This window comes from Camelus ferus, chromosome 7, assembly GCF_009834535.1.
Source record: "Camelus ferus isolate YT-003-E chromosome 7, BCGSAC_Cfer_1.0, whole genome shotgun sequence".
NCBI classification, from domain to species: domain Eukaryota; kingdom Metazoa; phylum Chordata; class Mammalia; order Artiodactyla; family Camelidae; genus Camelus; species Camelus ferus.
Window position 1 is genome coordinate 46,051,159 of NC_045702.1, and position 20,138 is coordinate 46,071,296.

Sequence of the window (20,138 nt, forward strand, 5' to 3'; positions counted from 1 at the left end):
TCTATTTTCTGCTCAATTCTGTTGTGAACACGAAACTGCTCTAAAAGAATAAAGTCTATTTTAAATATATAAGTTTTGGAAAAAACATTTTAAGCATAAAACTAAACCATAAAAAATGAACACATTTTACTACATAAATTTTTAAAAACAATATACCAAGTTATTTGAGAACTGAAAAACGAAAGGAAAACATCTGCAACATATAAATGACAGTATGAGTGTCTTTATAAAGAATCAGTCACTTAATAAATTTCCCAGAAAAACTGACAAAGGATACACTCTCATACATACAAGAAATACAAATAGCCAACAAACAAGAAAATGTTTCAACCTCTCCCATAAGCAAAGAAATGCAAAAGCAAACAATTAGATGCCATTTAAAATTCAACAGAATTGGCACAGTGTAGAGAAACCGGTGCTTTCTCACTGGTGGGAAGGTGGCAGTAGGAATGTATACTGGCAGAGCCACCCTGGAGGGCAACCTGACAAGTGCCTATTATTACATTTAACATGCATATCCTTGACCAAAAAATTCTACTTCTAGGAAATCTACCCTTCTGAAACATTCATAAAAACATGAAATAACCACACATTTATTACTCATACATATTTCATATACATACATACATACACTGCAGCATTAAATCAAACACACAAGGTTACCAAAAAATTACCCATCACTACACAAAAAGTGGGAAAACAATTTATAAAATGAAACAATATTAAGTCATTACAAAGGATGAGACAGACCTACCTGTAATAACATGGAAGGATATCTACAATTAAGTGAAAACAAGTAACTGGCAAACTAGTATCCACAGTACAAGCCTATTTTTGTTCAAAATAAAACAATGTGCTGGACCATGGGTGGCAAACTATCTGGCTGCTTGTGCTTGTGAAAAAGTTTTACTGGAACATAGACATGCTATTGCAAAGAAGATCATACGATCCACAAAGCTGAAAATATTTACTATTTAGCCCTATAAGAAAAAATATGCTACCCCTGATACATGCCAAATAACTGACATTTTCTGTGTTCTACTTATCTATGTTGTATATTTCTATAATATTTGAATGCTTATAATAAATTTTTAATAACCAGAAATAAGTAAAAAACATTTCAGAGAATTGGTTAAATACTATGTGGCCATTAAGTGATACAGGCATATATTCATGGACATAGAAGTATCTCTATCAGATATTAAATTTTAAAATACAGTTTATAAAATACCATGTGTAGGTGTCTCATTTTTGCTTTTTTAAAAATTTAAGTAAAGTTGATTTACAATGTTTCATTAGTTTCTGGTGTACAGCACAGTGATTCAATTATATATATATTATATATTATATATATATATATGTATATACTTTTTCATTGTAGGTTATTACAAGATATTGAATATAGTTCCTTGTGCTATACAGTAGGACCTTCTTGTTTATCTATTTTATATATAGTAGTTAGTATCTACAAATCTCAAACTCTTTAATTTTCATGTTTGCTTTTAAAAGTGAGTTGTTCCACACAGCTGGGCAGCACAGCAGATGGCTACCTTTTAAAGTATCAGTTATTTCACTCAAGTAGAAGGAATTTTCAAGTATTTCTCTTATTCCAAAAGAACTGCTTCTTCATTGTGTCCTCTGTGTCCTCTGACTAACCAGAATGCAAAGCAATATAACTGTCTTTACGTGCAAGTACCTCCAACTCCGTTTATACCAACTCCTTCATCTCTAGTCCTCTAAACTGGATCCCCAAGAGCAAATGCAGACTAACCCTCATCACTTCATAAAGACCACTATAAGGAGGAGAGGAAAAAATAGTAAGTGTCCAGGGCATTCCCAGATAAAGATGGTAAACTGAACAAAGGTATTTAACCTCTGCTGACTCTGGTTACCCCACCAAAATAGTAAAGGTGCTTTTCTCTTTTCCTTTTTCTTTTTAAGCATAAATCCGTGAGGCCAAAGGTAACAAGAGAGAAGACAACAGCAACAAAACTCCAGAAGCTGGAAAGCAGATGGATGAGTGTTAACTGACTGAGCAGAGTTGAAAAATTTGGATCTTAAAAGAGAAATATGAAAAACCAAAAAGCAATTCATTTTTCTCCACAGAAACCCACCCTTAAAAGGCCAAGGAATTGTTGCACCAGGTACCAATGAAAATATGGGTGAAAAAGGGACCAAAATCAGAAGGATTGGGTGAAGATTTACCTGTGAAGCAATCTGACTCCTACATTCTCTTTACCTCTCCAAAACTGGGTAACAGCCCCACCTCCACTGCAGAAAATCTGAGCTGTATTTTTGTGTGTGTTTTTTGGGGGGCGGGGGGGGGGGTTGAGCTATATTTTTAGAAGCCAGTAAAGCAGTTGAGGGCCTGGGTACCAAACTGAAAACTGGGGGAGTAAGTGAAAGTTCACATAGTGAGTGCTGAGGCTACTCTTCCTCCCAGAACCCTTTTCCTCTCATTCAGATCCCAGAATACTTGGAGGCCTGTACGTTCAGCAAGAGATTCTAAGTCCTTCTCTAGGAAATCTGAACAGCTCAAGAGAAAAGACCTAAATACACTTATACTGGAATACATGAAAGAAACAGACACTGATACTATATAATAAAGAATTTGGCTGCCCTTTGTCTCAGGTTCCTAGGAGGGAGCCTCTAAATGCTGGGAATTGGGGGAGGGAAATAGCTCAGTGGTAGAGTACATGCTTAGCATACACAAGGTCCTGGGTTCAATCCCCAGTATCTCCACTAAAAAGAAAAAATTTTTTAAATAAAATTAATGCTCAGAATTCCCTGAGTGACAGGAGTGTCATTGTTATTCATGGTGGGCCCCTGGGGCCACACCTGACCGTTTATATTAAAAGGGGATTCAGAGTGGGCCCCTAGATAGTTTGTGCTGAGATGACTCAGAATGGGGGCTAGCCATGCCAGAAAGACCAACCCTATGATTAGACGGTTAGGGCTTTTCAGTCAGCAAAGACAGAAGACCTGGAAAATGAGTTCAACCATGTGGCCAATGATTCAGTCACTCATACCTACAAAATGAAACCCCAATAAAAACTCTGGACATCAAAGTCTGGGTGAGCTTCCCTAGTTGGAAACACTTTTACTATTGTCACATACTGATATGCCAGGAGGGCAATGTGCCCTGATTCCATGAGGAGAAGACAACAGAAACTTTGCATCTTGGAACCCTCTCAGACCCTGCCTTGTGTGTCTCTCCTTTTGACTAGTTCTGATTTTCTTTTTGCTATAATAAAACTTTCAGTGGGTTCCGTGAGCTGATCTAATGAATTATTTACCTGAAGGGCAGCAAAGGCCCCTGAGTTTGTAGCCAGCTGTTCAACAGTGGGAGTGGCCTAGAGACACCCAAACTTATGGCTACTGTCTGAAGTAAGGACAGTATTATAGAAGATTATGCCCTTAATCTGTGAAATTTAGCCTAATTCCAAGAAGTTAGTATCAGAAGTCATCACAAATATTAGGGACACTCCCCCAAGGAAACATCCCAGCCAGATCATCTTACAGTAAATAACACCCAACAACTCAGCACTCCCTATCTATCAAGCTTTCAGTGTCTCACTCTTAAAAAAAAAAAAAAAAAAAAAAAAAGCCTTAAGGATCACCAAACATATTTGGAAGAAACATAAGAACACTTCAGAAAAGCTATCACTGATACCCTTAAAGAAATAACAAAACAGAGCTCTTAGATGTTAAAAATGTGAGAGACAAAGTGAAAAATTCCATATAGAACTGAAAATAAAGCTGAGGAAATATCTCAAAAAATAAAGCAAAAAGACAAAGAGATGGAAACTAGGAGAGTCAATAAAGGGAAATTAGAGGACCAGTTCAGAGGGCCCAATACTGAGTAACAGAATTCCAGAAAGAAAAAATGAAAACAAAGAGGAGGAAGAACTAAAATTATTATTCCCAGAAAAATATCCCAGAATTGAAGGACATAAATGTCAGGATTAAAGTGCCCAATGGAGGTGCCAGCACATATATGAAAAAAATCCATTCCCAAGCACATCATCAAGAAATTTCAGAACAGTATGGGACAAAGATCTTACAAGCTTCCCCAAAATAGGCCACATAGAAAGGATGAAGAATCTTAACAGCATCAGATTCTCAAAAGAACCCTGGAAGCTAAGGAGGGGGAAAAAAAGACCAAAGTCTTTGAATTCCAAGGGAAAACTACTCCCAAACTAGGATTCCATACTCAAACTGTGAGTTAAGCATGAAGGTAAGGGGGTATGCAGGAACTCAAAACTTTTATCTCCTTTGTATCTTTCTGAGGAAACTTCCAGAGGATCTGTTCCCCTAAAATGAGAATTTGACCAATAAAGAGAAAGCCACAGGAATCTAGGAAACAGGAGATACAACACGAGAGAGGTAAAGGGCGTCCAGAGGATGAGGGTGGAGTGAGATTCTAGAACTACTCACCACTATAGGTCTAGAGAGGAAACCGTCCAGACCAGAGCAAATATCCAAAGGCTCTTCAAGATAAAGAAAGTGATGAAATACCTAATGTGTCTGAATATACCGAAAAGAAATTTAAACAGCTGTTGGGGAGCTGGGCTAGAAAACTAGGCAAAGAAACAAAAATCAAAACTTATTCTAGAGGGGAAAAAACAGTTGTACAGAAAAGGAAAAGTAATTATAATGTACTACAAGGTTCAGTAATAAATACCATCGACACAGTTGTAATAATGCAAAGAATGAACACTGTTCTAACAAAAATTACAATGGGAAATTGGCAGGCAAAGAAACACGTGTGTGTGTGAATGCAGCTTGGGGTGGGTGGGATGCAATTCTGGGTAAGGAAGAAAACTGAACCCCTACCTTGCACAGTGGGATATTAACAGATAATTTCTATAACTGAAAAATCAAGAAGTAGCTCATAGAACATGTTATTTAGAGATATGGAGGTAATCAACAAATAAACCAGATTAAATAATTTTAAATGGCTGGCTCAAAGGAATGGGAAATTTGAGGACTGTTGTGGAGGGAAAGAACTGCCCTTTCTTAAGAATTATAACACATTTTGATTCTTTAAATGGATACATGTATAATTTCAATTTTTTAAAGAAATCACTGAAATAGAAAAAATATCCACAACTCATATGTACACAAAGTGTTCTCTTTCTCTAAGTCTTAAAAGACAAGAGAGAACATGGCATCACAAGGAACTTAAAACACAGAAGGAATGAGGATGTGAAAGGAAAAATGGCAACAACACTAGAGATACAGGCAAATGCTACTTCTCAGGAAATTCAAAAATGTTATACAATAGATAATGAGGAAAGTGTAAATTTGAACTAAGGATGATAACAGTATTATAATTATGTAGAAAAAGGTAATTATTTTAGAAACAGATACGGAAATATCTAGCAGTGAAATGTCACAATTTCTATAATTTCAGTAGTCTTTAAAATTAGACAAATGTTGCAAAATGTTAATAATTGTTAAAATGGAGGTGATGGACATATGGCTATTTATCATATTTCTATTTTTCAGTCAATTTGAAATTTTTCATAATAAAAAGTCAAGAAAAAATTACTCTGAAGACCTATGCATGAAGTAGTGAGTTGGATTTCCATGACTATCTTTAAAATGGGATAAAAGGAGAAAACTAGGAAATTCTACAGTTATCTTACCATATCCTGCCATAGAAGCGCCATTCTCGACATCCACTGTGTTCTTATTTTCCTCTGCTAGAGCTTTAACATATCTTTTGCTTAAATCTAGTATTTGTTCACGTAACTTGACACTGCTTTGATGTCTTGGTTGTTGAAAAGTATAGTGCAGTAACATCAATCCCCAAATGAGTCCAAATATAAGCAACAGTAAACTCAATTTCTGGGACATATTTTTTCTTGAGATTGTAAAAATCATTTCTGATGAAGCAAACAGACTCAACTGAAAAATGGTAACTAGAGGCAAGCCACCAAATAATCAAGATTGTTGAAAGAAAAAAGAAAAAATCTCCTCCTCTAATACTGTATATTCTTCATCTTCAGCAAGGTTGCCTCCAACTCTCAAACAACTCTGTAAAATTGAGAAGAAAAAAGGTGATTAGTCTTAACCTATATCAGTAACAGAATAGACAGTGATAGATTTAAGGAGATATTCTATAAACAATTTTGATTTGGAACTGTATCATCTTCAATAACTTTCTCCACCACTAAAGCTTCCAGGTCTTTTATCAGCTTCATTTACATAGCTCTTCAAAAATTTAAACTAGAAATAAAATGTCAATTCATTAAAACTATCTGAAAGAAAGGCCACCATGACTTCTTGAATGACTTCTTGCCATCTGCAATATAGACATATAATAAGATTTATAGGAGATCTCAGTCTACTCAAATATAGGTTACTAACCTAAATGTCTGAAAATTATTATTCCTCCTTCTCTTTAAAAAAAAAAAAAAGTTGATGCCAAAATGCAAGTGAGAAATGAGGAAAGGTGAAACAGACTGGAAAATCAAAATGGCTATCTGACTTTAAAAAAATCCCTCAATATATATAAGTGTGTCAATATTTGAAATGTCACTACAAAATACTGCTAATGGCAATGGGATAATCTTAAGAAGCATCCAACCTAAGATGAAAAATTAGTTACAATTTCTAATTTATTCTTTTAGATTTATGCCAGACAAGTGCTCAAATTTTTTTATATTTCCAAATTTAGAATTCTAAATTTTAAATGATGCAAGTATGTATTTTTATAATTTAAGGAAAAAATGAAAGGCTATACTTAATTTTTTTTTAAAAAACAGAAAGGTGATGACAGTCATGGAATCTTCAAACACCTGGACAGTAATAATGTACATGAATTACCAAAGTTTCCAGTGAAGAAAACTCTTCAATTATGCCTAATGAAGTAAAATTCTTTAGATAGAAATATACCTAGAGTCAAAAAGTGCATTTCACAGCTTAATGAAAATAATCCTTAAGAACTGTTTAACTTCCTGTGGTAGTATGGGCAAATAAAACATTTTAACCCCTTTAGAAGGATATAATCACATAACTGAACTAATAAAGTCTAGTCTGAGGATAAGACTAGAAATGAATACAGTATCAATAAACTCTGCGGAGCATTCGATCACTTTCAGCAGATATTAACTGAGCCAGCATATACACTAGGTAGCTAGGAAACTACGGCTCTGCCCTAGAAATTTGCTTTCTAGCACAGGTGTTTTCAAACCTTCTTCTAAGTAAAATAAGAAAATCGTTTTTAATAATCTTATGCAAAGTATCAAGATACAAAACACATACAAAGCTTCCCTAGTAGATGCATGTGTTTTGAAGTATGTGTTAGTGGGGGATCTTCTTCTGCCTTGACAACTGCTCTTCAGAAAACTCCCACTCTTCCTTTTCCCCACCCTGCTACCCAGTCCCTGATACACATCTAATAAATCCTGGAGCTCCAGGTTTGAAGAACAGCCATCTACCCTTGTTGAAGTGTACCCATCCTGACAAACCTTACTACAAGCATGACTATACCACTAACTGGGTATGTTAATTACTGCGGTAAAGTAATAACTGCATTAAAAATCAGGAATAAACTCATTTTCTTCTACTTCGGGTCTTATTGAAACAATAGCATTAATATCAATACTGGATTACTAAACTTTGCTTAGCAAAGTTAAGATAAACATGACCTAGTATTTTTTCTACGGAGATTTTACATTTAAGTTCAGAAAGTAGAAATTCTGGATTCCCAAACAAAATGTTAGAAGTCTTTTACACCTGTATGTTAAATTTATTCTTCCTTTATAAATCTTTACAGGCTCCTATGTCTTTTCAAGTTTGACCTGTGTGCTACGTCATCTGACTTAGCACCCCGTGGAAAGAACAGCTGGGAATCTGTCCTGCAGCAGTCACAACAGGGTTCTAAAGCTGGCGTGATAATAAAGCCAGAAAAGTGACATCACCAGATAACTGAGAATACAGATGTGTAAGGTACTTTGGCAAAGGAAAGTTAAAATGACCGCTTAGAAGGTTCTATGTTACTACACACATGCAAGGCCAAAAAGGAAGAAACTTGAAACCAGAGGCAAAGAGGGTACACTTCAGTTAAATAACAGCAACAACCATTACTATGATCACTTACTTTGTACAAGATTCTGTTCTATACTCCTTACATGAATTAACTTAATCTTCAGAACACCCCATATTCTCCTCAGTGAAAAAAACTGAGGCAAAGACATTAAATAACCTGCCCAAGGTCATACAACTGGATAGAGGTAGAGGATTCAAAGCTCAGGCTCTTAACCACCGCCCCTCTTTTACAGCAATGGCAATAAAACAGCAGCAGCAGAAACCGCAGCAGTGAACTGAGCTCTTACCATGTGCCCAACTCTGAAATAGACACTTCACAAGGGTTATTTCACTTAACATTTGCATAACCCCCAAAGAAAAATGTTGTTATTCTCACATTAAAGATGATCAAATTAAGGCTCTGAGAGGTTGCCCTGCCTAAGATTTTTACCTAGGCCCACTGACTTCACTTGTCTAAACTCTGGCAAGAGCTGCAAGTCCACAAATTCAGAATCTGTATCTCCATTCAGGATCTGTCCTTTCCTTTAAAAAGATCCTTAAACTCAGCCCTATTAGAACCCCTAGATTTTACAAAGCTCCACAAAAGTGACAAATCCCAAACTATAAATGACATTAGGCAGAGAACAGGAGATTCACAGGGAAGGAGGTGGGGCTGGCTAGTAGAGGACAACAGTCAAACCTAGGGAGCCTAATCCATAAGAGGAAAATCCTTCCAAGGAGGTACAAGCTTAAGGATGATAGGCTGCTCACCATCATGAACATGAACTTTGCTTAAATGGGGACACAGAGAGAAAACACTCGTAGTGGACAAGGAAGAAGCATACTGAGGAGGATGTGCCCCCAAAGCAATAAATCCCAGGGAAGAGGAGGCCTAGTTTAAAACTGGTGTTTCTCAGTGTGAAGGACCCAAATATCTAAGCTGCAAACATTGAGACCTTTACTTGCTCTATATTGACTATATATTACCTAATTGTACCATCAAATTCAGAAAAGAGGCCTTCACCAAAGGTCTTCATAGCCTTGACTCTATACGGAATGTGCTCAGAACTGCCCTCACAAAATCAAAACAGACCATTTCAGAGGGAAGTCAGGAACTTTTACAGGGACTACTACAGTAAGAAATTTAATTACTTTGTAACTTGCTTGTGTTTCTTAGATATTTTTCTGTAGAGATGAGTAAAATATTTACTATGAAAAGGGTTTGTCTTGGGAACAGCAAAGATAAAACTTCAAATCTGTCCCAAGTAACAATGGAGAGTTTTTAAAGGCAAAAATAAAATCATTATCACTCTTCATCATCAGTATTATTTTGACCTTAGATAAACTCCTGAATATTTTTAGGATTCCCAGGGTAAAGAACTCACCCAATTGCAGAAATTACAAAAGGAATTACACTCCCCATGGCCCAAAGGTAGAAGAATTAAGGAGAGAAGACCCCTTAAAATGAAGCAGCTGTGGAGTACTGGATCTGACGGAGGGCAGCAGAGTGCGGTCCAAGAACTATTACCTCCAAGTGAATTTCTGTGGCTGCTTCTCAAGTGGTTTCCCAATTTCCTCTCCAACCCTACTTCAAGCCATTTTCCTCAGAGCAAAACGAAAGTCATGATTTAAAAAATCATAATTTTAATTTCTCCAGAGGAGATACGCAAATTTTCAATAAGCACGTGAAAAGATACTCCAATCGCTAATCATTAGGGAAATGCAACTTAAAACCACAATGAAATACCACTTCACACCCATTAGAATGGCTCAGAAGGGCATCAGAATATGGGATTGCCACAAATTATGCCACTTTAGCATAAGGATTATTTTCAGCGGAAGGTAACTGAGAAATAGCCAATGCAGAAATGGTTCCCAGCCCTCCCACTTTCTACCTAAAAGCAAGACATGAATTTCCACTGAGAAAGGTGAAAACATTCTTATCACAGGAGACAGGGAGCTGATGCTGAGACAAATCTGTACTGTACACACTTTACTAAAACAAACCTTATCTTCCATTAGTTTCCCCCATTTATTTACCCGCCCACAATTTACTGACTCCAGAAGCTCAAACTCCTTTTACTTTCTCTTGTCATAATTCCACATTTATGGCTCTATGTTTAAATGGTATATAAGCTCTCAGGACTAATTGTTTCTTTGGAGTTTTCATTTCATTTCTGTGATGCCCACTATTTACATATGAAATAAACCTGTCTTCTGTTAATTGATCTTCTGTCAGTTTAGTTTGCAAAGCCCAGGCAATGAACCTAAGGAGGTAGATGAAAAAGTTTTTTTCTTCCCCTACAGCAATTATCCACCCACCTAGCCCCCCTCCCCCAGCCCCCGGCAAAAAAGTGTCAGTGCAGATGTGGAGAAATTGAAACTTTTGGGCAGTGCTGTAAAAATGTAAAATGGTGCAGGTGCTGTGGAAAACAGTATGATAGTTCCTTAAAAAATTAAACACAGAATTACCATTTGGCCAGCTATTCTACTTCTGGGTATAATAACAAAAGAACTGAAAGCGGGGACTCAAAGAGATACTTGTACACCCATGTTTACTGCAGCACTGCAAGGTGGAAACAACACAAGTATTTATCAACGAACAGTCAAAATGTGGTATATACATACAATGGAGTATTATTCAGCTTTAAAAGGGAATAAATTCTGATCTAAGCTACAACATGGATGAACCTTAAAGATATTATACTAAATTAAAGAAGCCAGACACAAAAAGACAAATAATGTATGATTCCACTTATATAGGTACCTAGAATAATTAGATCCAGAGACAGAAAGTAGAATGATAGTTACCAGGGGCTGGGAAGGTGAGAGAATGGAGAATTACAGTTTAAAGTTTAGAGTAGAGCTTCACTCTGGGATGAAGAAAAAGTTCTGGAGATGTACAGCAGTAATCGTTGCACAAGAATGTGAATGTACTTAATGTCATTGAACTGTACACTTAAAAAAGGTTAAAATGGTACATTTTATGTTATGTATTCGTTTTATCATACACATACAAAGTCAAATCACATCGTTCCCCTGCTTAAAAACTCTTCAATCATTTCCCATTGCACTTAAAATAAAATTAAAACTCTACCACAGTCCAGAAGGCCCTGCACCATCTGACTTCTACCTTTATTTCTGTCCTGATCACTTCCCCCTGCTCACTATGCTACAGCCATGCTAGGCAAATGTTACTGAATTGGTGGACTGGACCTCACTGAGGTCCTAGCCCCAAAGAGACCCCCTGTCGCTGTCAGGGAGGTTCTTTTTCCAACTGGATTCCTGGAGCCAGTAACAAAACCAATGCTGAGACTGGAACAGCAAGAGCTTTACTCAGTGGCCAAAGAATGGAGAAATGGGAACCTTCGTTCACAAATCAACTTGTCAACCCTATTCAGGCATAGACATCAAATATATAGAAGGGTAGAGGTAAAAGGGAGGGATTTGGAAAGGGGGATGGAATAGTCATGAGTGGTTTTGACCTGCAACTGATCCAACACTCTTTTTCAGTCCTTCTATGGGTTTTTCTGGTTGTTGTCATGGCAATCATCAATTGTCATGGTGCTGGTGGGTTCATCATTTGGCATGCTAATATATTACAATGAGTATACAATGAGGCTCAAGATCCACTGGAAGTCAAATCTTGGGCCTAGATGGTTCTAACCAGTTCTTGTGTTTTCCTCTTTGCAGCTTCCTCCTGAAATTTTTTTCTGAGTAACTGTTTTCCACTTGTGGGAGGGGCAGGGGTATGATTATGAGGCAATAGCCTTAGTAATAAAAACTCACCAAATTCTTTGACTTCAGGGTCTATACAACTGTTTATTCCCCTGCTTGGAATGCTCTCCCCATGGCTTATTCCTGTTTATCCTTTAGTATTTAACTCAAATGTCACCTCTTCAAAAAGAAGCACTCCCACTCCTACCCAACCTCCAGCCTCAAGATAGTCTGTCATTCTGCATATGAAATTACATACAGTCCCTCCTGGTATCTACAGGGGATTGAACCCAGGACCCCCAGTGGACACCAAAAACACAGATGCTCAAGTACCTCATATAAAGTGGTACAGTATTTGCATATCGCCTCTGCACATCTTTCTATATACTTTAAATCGTCTCTAGATTACTAATAATACCCAATACAATGTAAATGCTATGTAAATAGTTGTTCCTGTGAGACAAGTTCAAGTTTTGCTTTCTGGAGCTTCCCAGAATTATTATTTTTTCAATATTTTCAATCCACAGTTGGTTGAATCCACAGATGCAGAAACTGCAGATACAAACAGGCTGACTATATTCTATCTTTAAGACCTTAACCAAGTTATTTTATCTCCCTAAACCCTGATGTCTTCACTTATATCATGGAGACAAGAGTAACCTACCTAATACTGGTGAGGATAAATGACACCGCATACTACTCAACAAATACTAACATTTATTATTAGTGTTGGGCACTTATGCAGCAAAGCCAGTAATTCTTAATCTGAGTAACTTGAGTTCATACAGGGGATGTTTTACTAGACTCAAATAAAACTCCTGATTAGCTCTCATGTTCCTCCATAATCCAGTACCCAGAGACCAAATTTATTTCCCAGCAGTAACAAAAATATCTCCCACAATCAAGCCAGTCTTCTCACTTTCTCATTCAATGGCAATAATACCTTACATTTATATATTTTTATTTACCAAACATGTTTCCTTACATCCTCTGATTCAGTTAGAGGCTTAAAGGATGCAGTTTTGAAAAAGTTTCTACTTAGAATTTGTGGACAACATGAAATACTTCATGGGTAGTAGTCACTGAAGAATTACCCAGTCCTGAAAGATGACACAGTAGCATGCTACTGATGTGAACAGTTCCTCTTCCGTACAGCCTAAAATGAGACTAGAGTATCTGCTTGAATGCTACTTTACCCAGAAGGATTTTAAAACCTCATTACCTTACTCTAGCCCACTCTGATCTTCTTTTACATCTCACAGCACATTATACGAACTGATTTTACACATCGTATCATCCAATCACGTGTGTGAGCCCTTGTCTCTTTCAGTCCCAGGTCCCTTAAGGGCAAGAGCAACATGCCCTACATGGATGCCATAACTCCCACAGAGCCTGGTGAACCATCAGCAGAGATGTCTTATATTTACTTTAAACACACCTCTGAGTCTAACCCCTCTTTCTCCCAAGCACCAATGTGACCTCCCTGCAATGATTTTTGAGGGTAGTGGAGGCAATGGGAATCTCAAGATAAAATTAGTCAGCAGGTTCCATACCCACAGGTTCAACCTACTGCAGATAGAAAACGTTTGAGAAAAAAATTCCAGAAAGCTGCAAAAAGCAAAACTTGAATTTGCTGTGTACTGGCAACTCTTTACATAGCATCTACATGTATTAGGTATTATAAGTAACCTACAGATGATTTAAAGTATGTAGGAGGATGTGTGTAGATTAATGCAAATAATATGCCATTTTACATGAGGTAGTTGAGCATTCCATAGATTTTGGCATCTGCAGCTGTGGAGGGGTTTGGGGTGAGGTCCTGGAACAAATGCCCTGTAGATACTGAGGGAAGACTGTATTTTCAATTATCCATTTCTGGCCTGGAAGAACCTGAGAAGAAATATCCAGTCTCCTCATATTTAAGATGAAGGAACTAAAGCCCAGAGATGTAAGTGTCTTGCCTAAAATGAGGCAATCAGTGGCAGAAACTGTATTGGTCCAGAACACAGGTCTTGTCTCACTATTCAGGTTTTTCTCTATAACACACTACCCTTCCCACCATTAGAAAGACTATGTTAAAAAAAAAAAAAAGAAAAAGAAAAATAAAGACTAAATACTGAATGAATTGTAATATGAAATGAAGATTGTTCTTTTTTGCATTAAAGTAATGTAACAAGAAAACAGTAATGGTAGGTTAGGGCAATGATCCTAATTCTGAAGATATATAATTTGGACTATTCATTAAATTATCAAGTTGCCATATTAAAGTTTCAAATTCACATAAATCAAAGTATTACAAAGTTGCTATAGGAAGAATTTAAGAAATCCTAGGGTGGGAAGGGATAGACTGGGATTTCAAAATTGTAGAATAGACTACACTGTATAGCACAGGGAAATATACACAAAATGTTATGATGACTCACAGAGAAAAAAATGTGACAATGAGTGTGTATATGTCCATGAATAACTGAAAAATTGTGCTGAACACTGGAATTTGACACAACATTGTAAAATGATTATAAATCAATAAAAAATGTTAAATAAATAAATAAATCCTAGAGCTTAGTCTTTTTTCTCACATAGGCAAAAAAACTACAAGGGAAAAAATACGAAGAAAAATAAAGACAAATACAAGGTCTTCTGGATGTAGATACCTTCACCAAGATCAGCAAATACACTAATAAGAAAAAACACATTTCCAGAAAAAAAGAATTGCAGGTGGAGGGGATACATTAAGGCCCATGCTCGAACACAACATCTACTACATGTAGTTTCATTTAAAGCATGAAAGAATTTGATTTATTCATTCCTTTGCTCGCTTATTCATTCACAGTATTTATTAAAGCACCTACTTTGTGCCAGAAACTGGAGATATGAAAGACAAAACAAGCTAAGACAGGATTCCTATTCTTCTGGAGATTATGCTTTAATAGGGGTGGGAGAGTAAACAAGCAAACACAGAAACAAGCTAATTTCAGCTTGCGACAAATTGCTATGGAGAAAATAAACAGGGTGATGCGAGATGAGGAGTCTACATGAGATATGAGGTCAAGGAAGGCCCTCTAAGATCCAACCTGAGAAAGAAGAGGAAGTACAAAGTCTGCTTCCAATTTCCTTCCAACTAAAACCTTTAGAATTCTTTTCCAACCAGAATCTTGGGAGCAGACAAGAAATTCTTTATTCCTAGTCTCCTCAGCACAAATAAATGAGAATGAGAGCGATCCCTATCCCCACATGGAATGGCCTGGTTTGAAGAAAATCACCCAAAGCGAGCAGAAGGAAACTCACAAGCGAAAAAAGTTTTGCATTCCCTCTCTTATGAGAACGGCAGTCTCGTTTAGGTAACATACAGAACAGTAATGACCTGACATGGTGGTCTTTACACAGAAAAACATATTCTTATTGGCATTTTCTAATATGAAGAGGGCAGTGGTAAGATGGGGTAGGAATCTGCCAGCATGTTAACTGACAATTTGTATTAAGCATTTTAAATATAATTTTTCAAAGTCTAAAATATTCCTCGTTAAAGAACACAAAAATAGAAAAACAAAGAACATAGGGAAGTTATTTTCTTAATATGTATATTACTGTTTTACAGGCCTTAAAGTCTCTACTCCAATTTACAAGATTTACAGACCTCCAAAGATCTGTACAAAGCTCTGTTATGCCACTAGCCAAACAGCAAAGATGCAAACAACTAGATATCAAAGCAATATTTCAGTGGTTTTTCCCTAGCCAAGGACCTAAAGATAAATATATTTAGTCCAACATTATTACTAGGGAAAAGCAAAGACAGAGAATCAGTGAATATTTAAACTGGAGTAAAGATAAGGAAAGTGAAGCACAAAGAGGAATAATAACTACACAATGTCAAACAAATGGGGGAAATTAGGCATTCAAACTCCTCAGCCCAGGACTCCAGTGTTTCTTCAAAAGCACAGAACAAAAATCAACTTTGCAACTGGCACTTTTTAAAAAACAAGATGAAACAGAAACCATCAGAGCAGACCGTACACACTACTGATTTTGTTTTGTAAAACTTTCTTTCAGTTTTATGTGTATGTATATATATCTCTTTTTCACACAGACACATATATGCACACAGAGTCAAGGTAAAAAGATCTCTTGCTACGGGTTGCAGTCAAAAATTTTAAAAACACTGCATTTCACTGACTATCTTGAAATACTTCCTCTTATTTTTATGCAAACATTACAATAGCAAGACTAGAAACATTAATGGATGGCTAATCCTACCTCAGAATCTCTCCTTCAAATCCTATTTTTGCATTCATTCAGCACTCTACTTTTTGTGCAGTTATGACTATAGCTAAAGTAACCATCAACAGCAACAGCAGCAACTAGCAAGCACAGAAGCTCTCACTCAAAGGTGCTACGAAAATCACTGCCTATTAGTCTCTTAAGGAATTCACAGCTGGAAAGGCAGATGTTTATTACAAAAAGACACAGTATGTTCACTACAGCTCAAAGGTTCAGAGAGTTCTCTCCAAAAAAACAGAAGTACTCCACAGACTTGCCTTTGAGTGTAATTTCAGGGGGAAAGGCTCATTCCTAAAGTATTTTCTATTTTTTCTATGTAACATTGCCTGAGGCTAGTATCTGGCGGGGGGGGGGGGGGGGGGGGTAATTTTAACATAGGACACAGTCATCCAGTCCTAATAAATGTGAACTGCCATGGGAGAAGCTACACTAAAATCCCAGCTGAGATACAGAAATATCATATCTCAAGATATCAGATCATTTTTAGATGGCACACTGGGGAGAGGGAAGAGAAGACAATAGCACTCAAGAGCACAAAGACAGATAAAAGAAAATGGGTAAAATCAGTCAGGGTTAAGAATAGAGAATGTCAGGGCAAAAGGGAAACTACTCAATCATTATGCCACAGTAAAAGTTTAAGACAAAATATATTATGCAGACTAGATATTTCAGTCGCAGAGCGTGACCTGCCCACTGCCTCAGCCAATCATGTTCTGTGCCACATGACCCGACCTCCCTCCCACAGCTAGCCAGACTAGCCCTGGGCAAATTTGCCTGAGGCCTCAGACAAAAAGAGGCCCCTAAGAAAATCAGGATGTTGGGAGTAGGAGCAAAAGGGAAAAAAATTCACAAAAAGAAACAATGAAATTGAATTACGGGATTGACAAACTCAAGTTATAAAAAAGCAGGTGTAATAGATAAAGAGGCTATGAGTAAAGAAAAGAGATACACAGTAGGGAGGAAAAGAACTAAGAGTGTCAAAAATGCAGAAGAAACATGTGCAGCTAATGAAAGAGAGGGATGAAGTGGTTGGTGGAGCTTCTTGTTTATGGAAGCTTTCTAGTCCTTTCATGTGTATTCCTTCCTGAAGGTGGGGGGGGGAAAACTCTAAAACACAAATAAATGACAAAAAGCGTTTACATCAATTTCTTCCCACATTAAAAAAAAGAACTTATCATTGAAAAGTCAGAGCTAAACCCATCTTTGGAAACAGACCAATTTCACTATTTGAGAGATGAGGAAATTGAGGACCACAAAGGAAACTAAGGTTAAACAGATAGTGACAGAGCTAGGACAAGAACCAAAGTCATTACTCTCTGTCCATAGTCATTACTCTCTGTCCTATACAGCACTAAATAGCAACAAGATAGAAACTTTTTTTCCCAAAACATGTATTTCTGCAACACATTTTTAAATGAATGAAAATCTTTATGGGCATTATGCCATCTCCCACAGTTTAAATAAGTTTTTCATTTATTAACTCTCTGGTTCTCTAGGATCTTTATGAAATACATTCATTAGATTTCTCCTTTGCTTAAATATTTTTTAATGCACCTATCATTCAAGACATTACCAAAATTCATCAGGCCCCACTGGCCTTTCCCTACTATAACTGTATGTTCAAAAACAGTATTGCATGTTATTTCATATACAGCACAACTGTGTTTGAACTCAAAGTAGCACACAATACATTTTTTAAATGAATCAAATAAGGACCGTAAAGATTTCCTTGAAGAAAAACTCATCGCCTATGTCAGTAAAATTCAGGAGACAATAGCGCAAGAACAATCAAAACTAAAGAGGGACTAATGGGAAATGTTTCAAGTCAATCCTTATAAAAAGTATTGCCATCATTCAACTTGTCCTGAGAACAAAAACTACAACTTGTAAACACAAATCCCAAAGGGGGAAAATTACTAACCAGTGGGAAAGTGTAGAGAGAGGGAGAAAAAAGTTGACATAGGGTAAAAAGATGGTGAAGCCCCACATCAGGACTGCAGCGCACCTAGACGCTTACTCTGCCAAAACAAACACTTAAGCTCCTCTAAGGATCTCCCAAAGGACACGGCTGGGGGTGGGGGTGGGGTGAATAAGTCCTTGTATCTCTAAAGCTGATCCACAGAAAAGCAGAGTCATCAATTTCCTAAGAACATTCTCAGCCACCTTAAAACAGCGGAAATTGAGAAGACAGCACATTTTTAAAATTCTTTGCTTAGGTTTAAGACGAACAAGGTATAAAGTGACGAATACACAACCTAGGAGAGAGGGTATAGCTCAAGTGGTAGAGCGCATGCTTAGCATGCATGAGGCCTTGGGTTCAATCCCCAACATCTCTAAAAATATATAAATAGACCTAATTATTAAAAAAAAAAAAAAGAATACACAACCTAGAGTGCTAATGATTAAACAAGGAAAAACACAAGACTCGCTGATCGAGAGGCCACTTTAGTATAGCTAAGGAGAGTATCATATTCTAAGAACTGTTTCGTCAAATGAAGAATTCATGGCGTTGTAAAAATATCATTTCTTATTCTAACAACTTAAAGGTGTGCACTGTTATCGCCATTTGATTGGTGAGGAAATTCAGGCTTAGAGCCTTTAACTAACCAAGGTCACTAACGCCAGGCAGTGGCTCGGTCAGGATTGAAATCCAGGCTCTCTGAGCCACTCTCAAGGCTTGCGATAGTACAAGCCACAGTCGACACAGCAGTTGAAGTTCATCCTTACCAGTCACCCAGGAGCTGAGTTTTTTGAAGAAGGCATTTATAAAGGGCATTTGACTTTCTCTCAAAGTAGAACACAACTGAGCTGCCAAAAACGGAAAATGAAGTGAGAGAGGCTGCCGCGCGGGCGCTCCATCCACGCAGCTCAGGTCCACCGCTCCCCCCGCCCCAGTGGCCACAGGACGGAGCCCGCCCCGCTCGGATCACGCAGCCCCAGACACGCTCGGTCCTCCGCCCTGGGTCCACGGCCTCCGCCGTCGGCATGGAGAGGCAGGGACAAAGAGCCACCCGGGTGGTGGCCGGGGTTGCCGGCCAGTCCCCGAGCCGGGGCTCCGCGGACGCCGGGCGCCAGCTGCCCCAGTGGGGCGGGGGGCGGGGCCCGGCGGAGGAGGGGCGGCCGGTGGGCCCCAGGGGCTCCGCCAGAGGCGCGGGTCGGGCGGACGGAACTGCCTCCACCCCCCGCTTCCCTCTCGCCCCCTCCCCATTACCTTGCCTGTGGGCTTCTCGTCGCCGTCGCCGACGCCAACGGGCTCCCGAGCCAGGGCGGCGCAGCGAAAGCCGATTAGCGGGCGTCAGCTGCGTCCCGCGCTCGCGAAGCAGCCTCCAGGTGCGGATGGAGAAAGGCCGGGGCCGAGAATCAGGGACAAGGTTGGTTCCCAGATTGTGGAGATTCTACTCTTCCCTCGCACTCTGCTTCCGCTCCGCCTCCTGGCCGAGCCCTTCCCCCACTTCGGAGTCCTGCCGCCCGCGGCGCGCGGCATTGTGGGGGATGTAGTCCTGGAATGCGGAAGAGGCGGCACGTGTTTCTAGTCCGCCGGCATCTACTCCGGGTCAGGAACAACGCCGTTGCATGACAACCAGAGGGGGCGGCTCGCTCCTTCTTCGGGAACTGGAAGAGGAGCTTACGCGAGGCACACTCTGCCTTAATTCTCTGCAGGTGCTGAAAGGAGTGTGGGCGTCTCACTTCACACCGTCCAACTGGGAACCAGCAATTATACGCTGTTGGCGTGAGGCAGAAGGGCTCAGTAGTGATTAAAAGTGACTACTGACAAGAATGCCAGTTATTGCCCCTGAATGTTCTTAGCCAATGGAGTAAGGCAAGAAAAATAAAAGGACTAAACAGGAAGAAACAAAATTATTATTTTTCATATATAATATTATGTATGTGGCAAATCCGAAAGAACCTGCAGGTAAATTGTTGCAATTAATAAGAGTTTAACAAAGTTAATAGGCACAAAAATAGTACTTGGGTCGGGGAGAGTATAACTCAGTGGTAGAATGTGTGCTTAGCATGCACAAGGTCCTGGGTTCAATCCCCAATACCTCCAAAAATAAATAAATATTCGAATTACCTCCCCCCCAAAAATTGTGTTTTTTAAAATA

At 38.4% G+C, this 20,138-nt stretch overlaps 1 protein-coding gene across 1 annotated transcript in view; it reads right to left on the reverse strand.

Moving 5' to 3' along the window:
- Positions 1-19,921, reverse strand: part of CCDC126 (coiled-coil domain containing 126) — a 33,920-nt gene extending 13,999 nt beyond the window's left edge. The window contains exons 1-2 of the mRNA XM_032483853.1: positions 19,244-19,921; positions 5,652-6,042 (exon numbers count right to left, since the gene is read on the reverse strand). Of these exons, the coding sequence (XP_032339744.1) occupies positions 5,652-5,889 (238 nt within the window). The 5' untranslated portion in view covers positions 5,890-6,042; positions 19,244-19,921. The remainder of the gene's footprint in view (positions 1-5,651; positions 6,043-19,243) is intronic.
- Between the last annotated feature and the right edge of the window lie 217 nt (positions 19,922-20,138).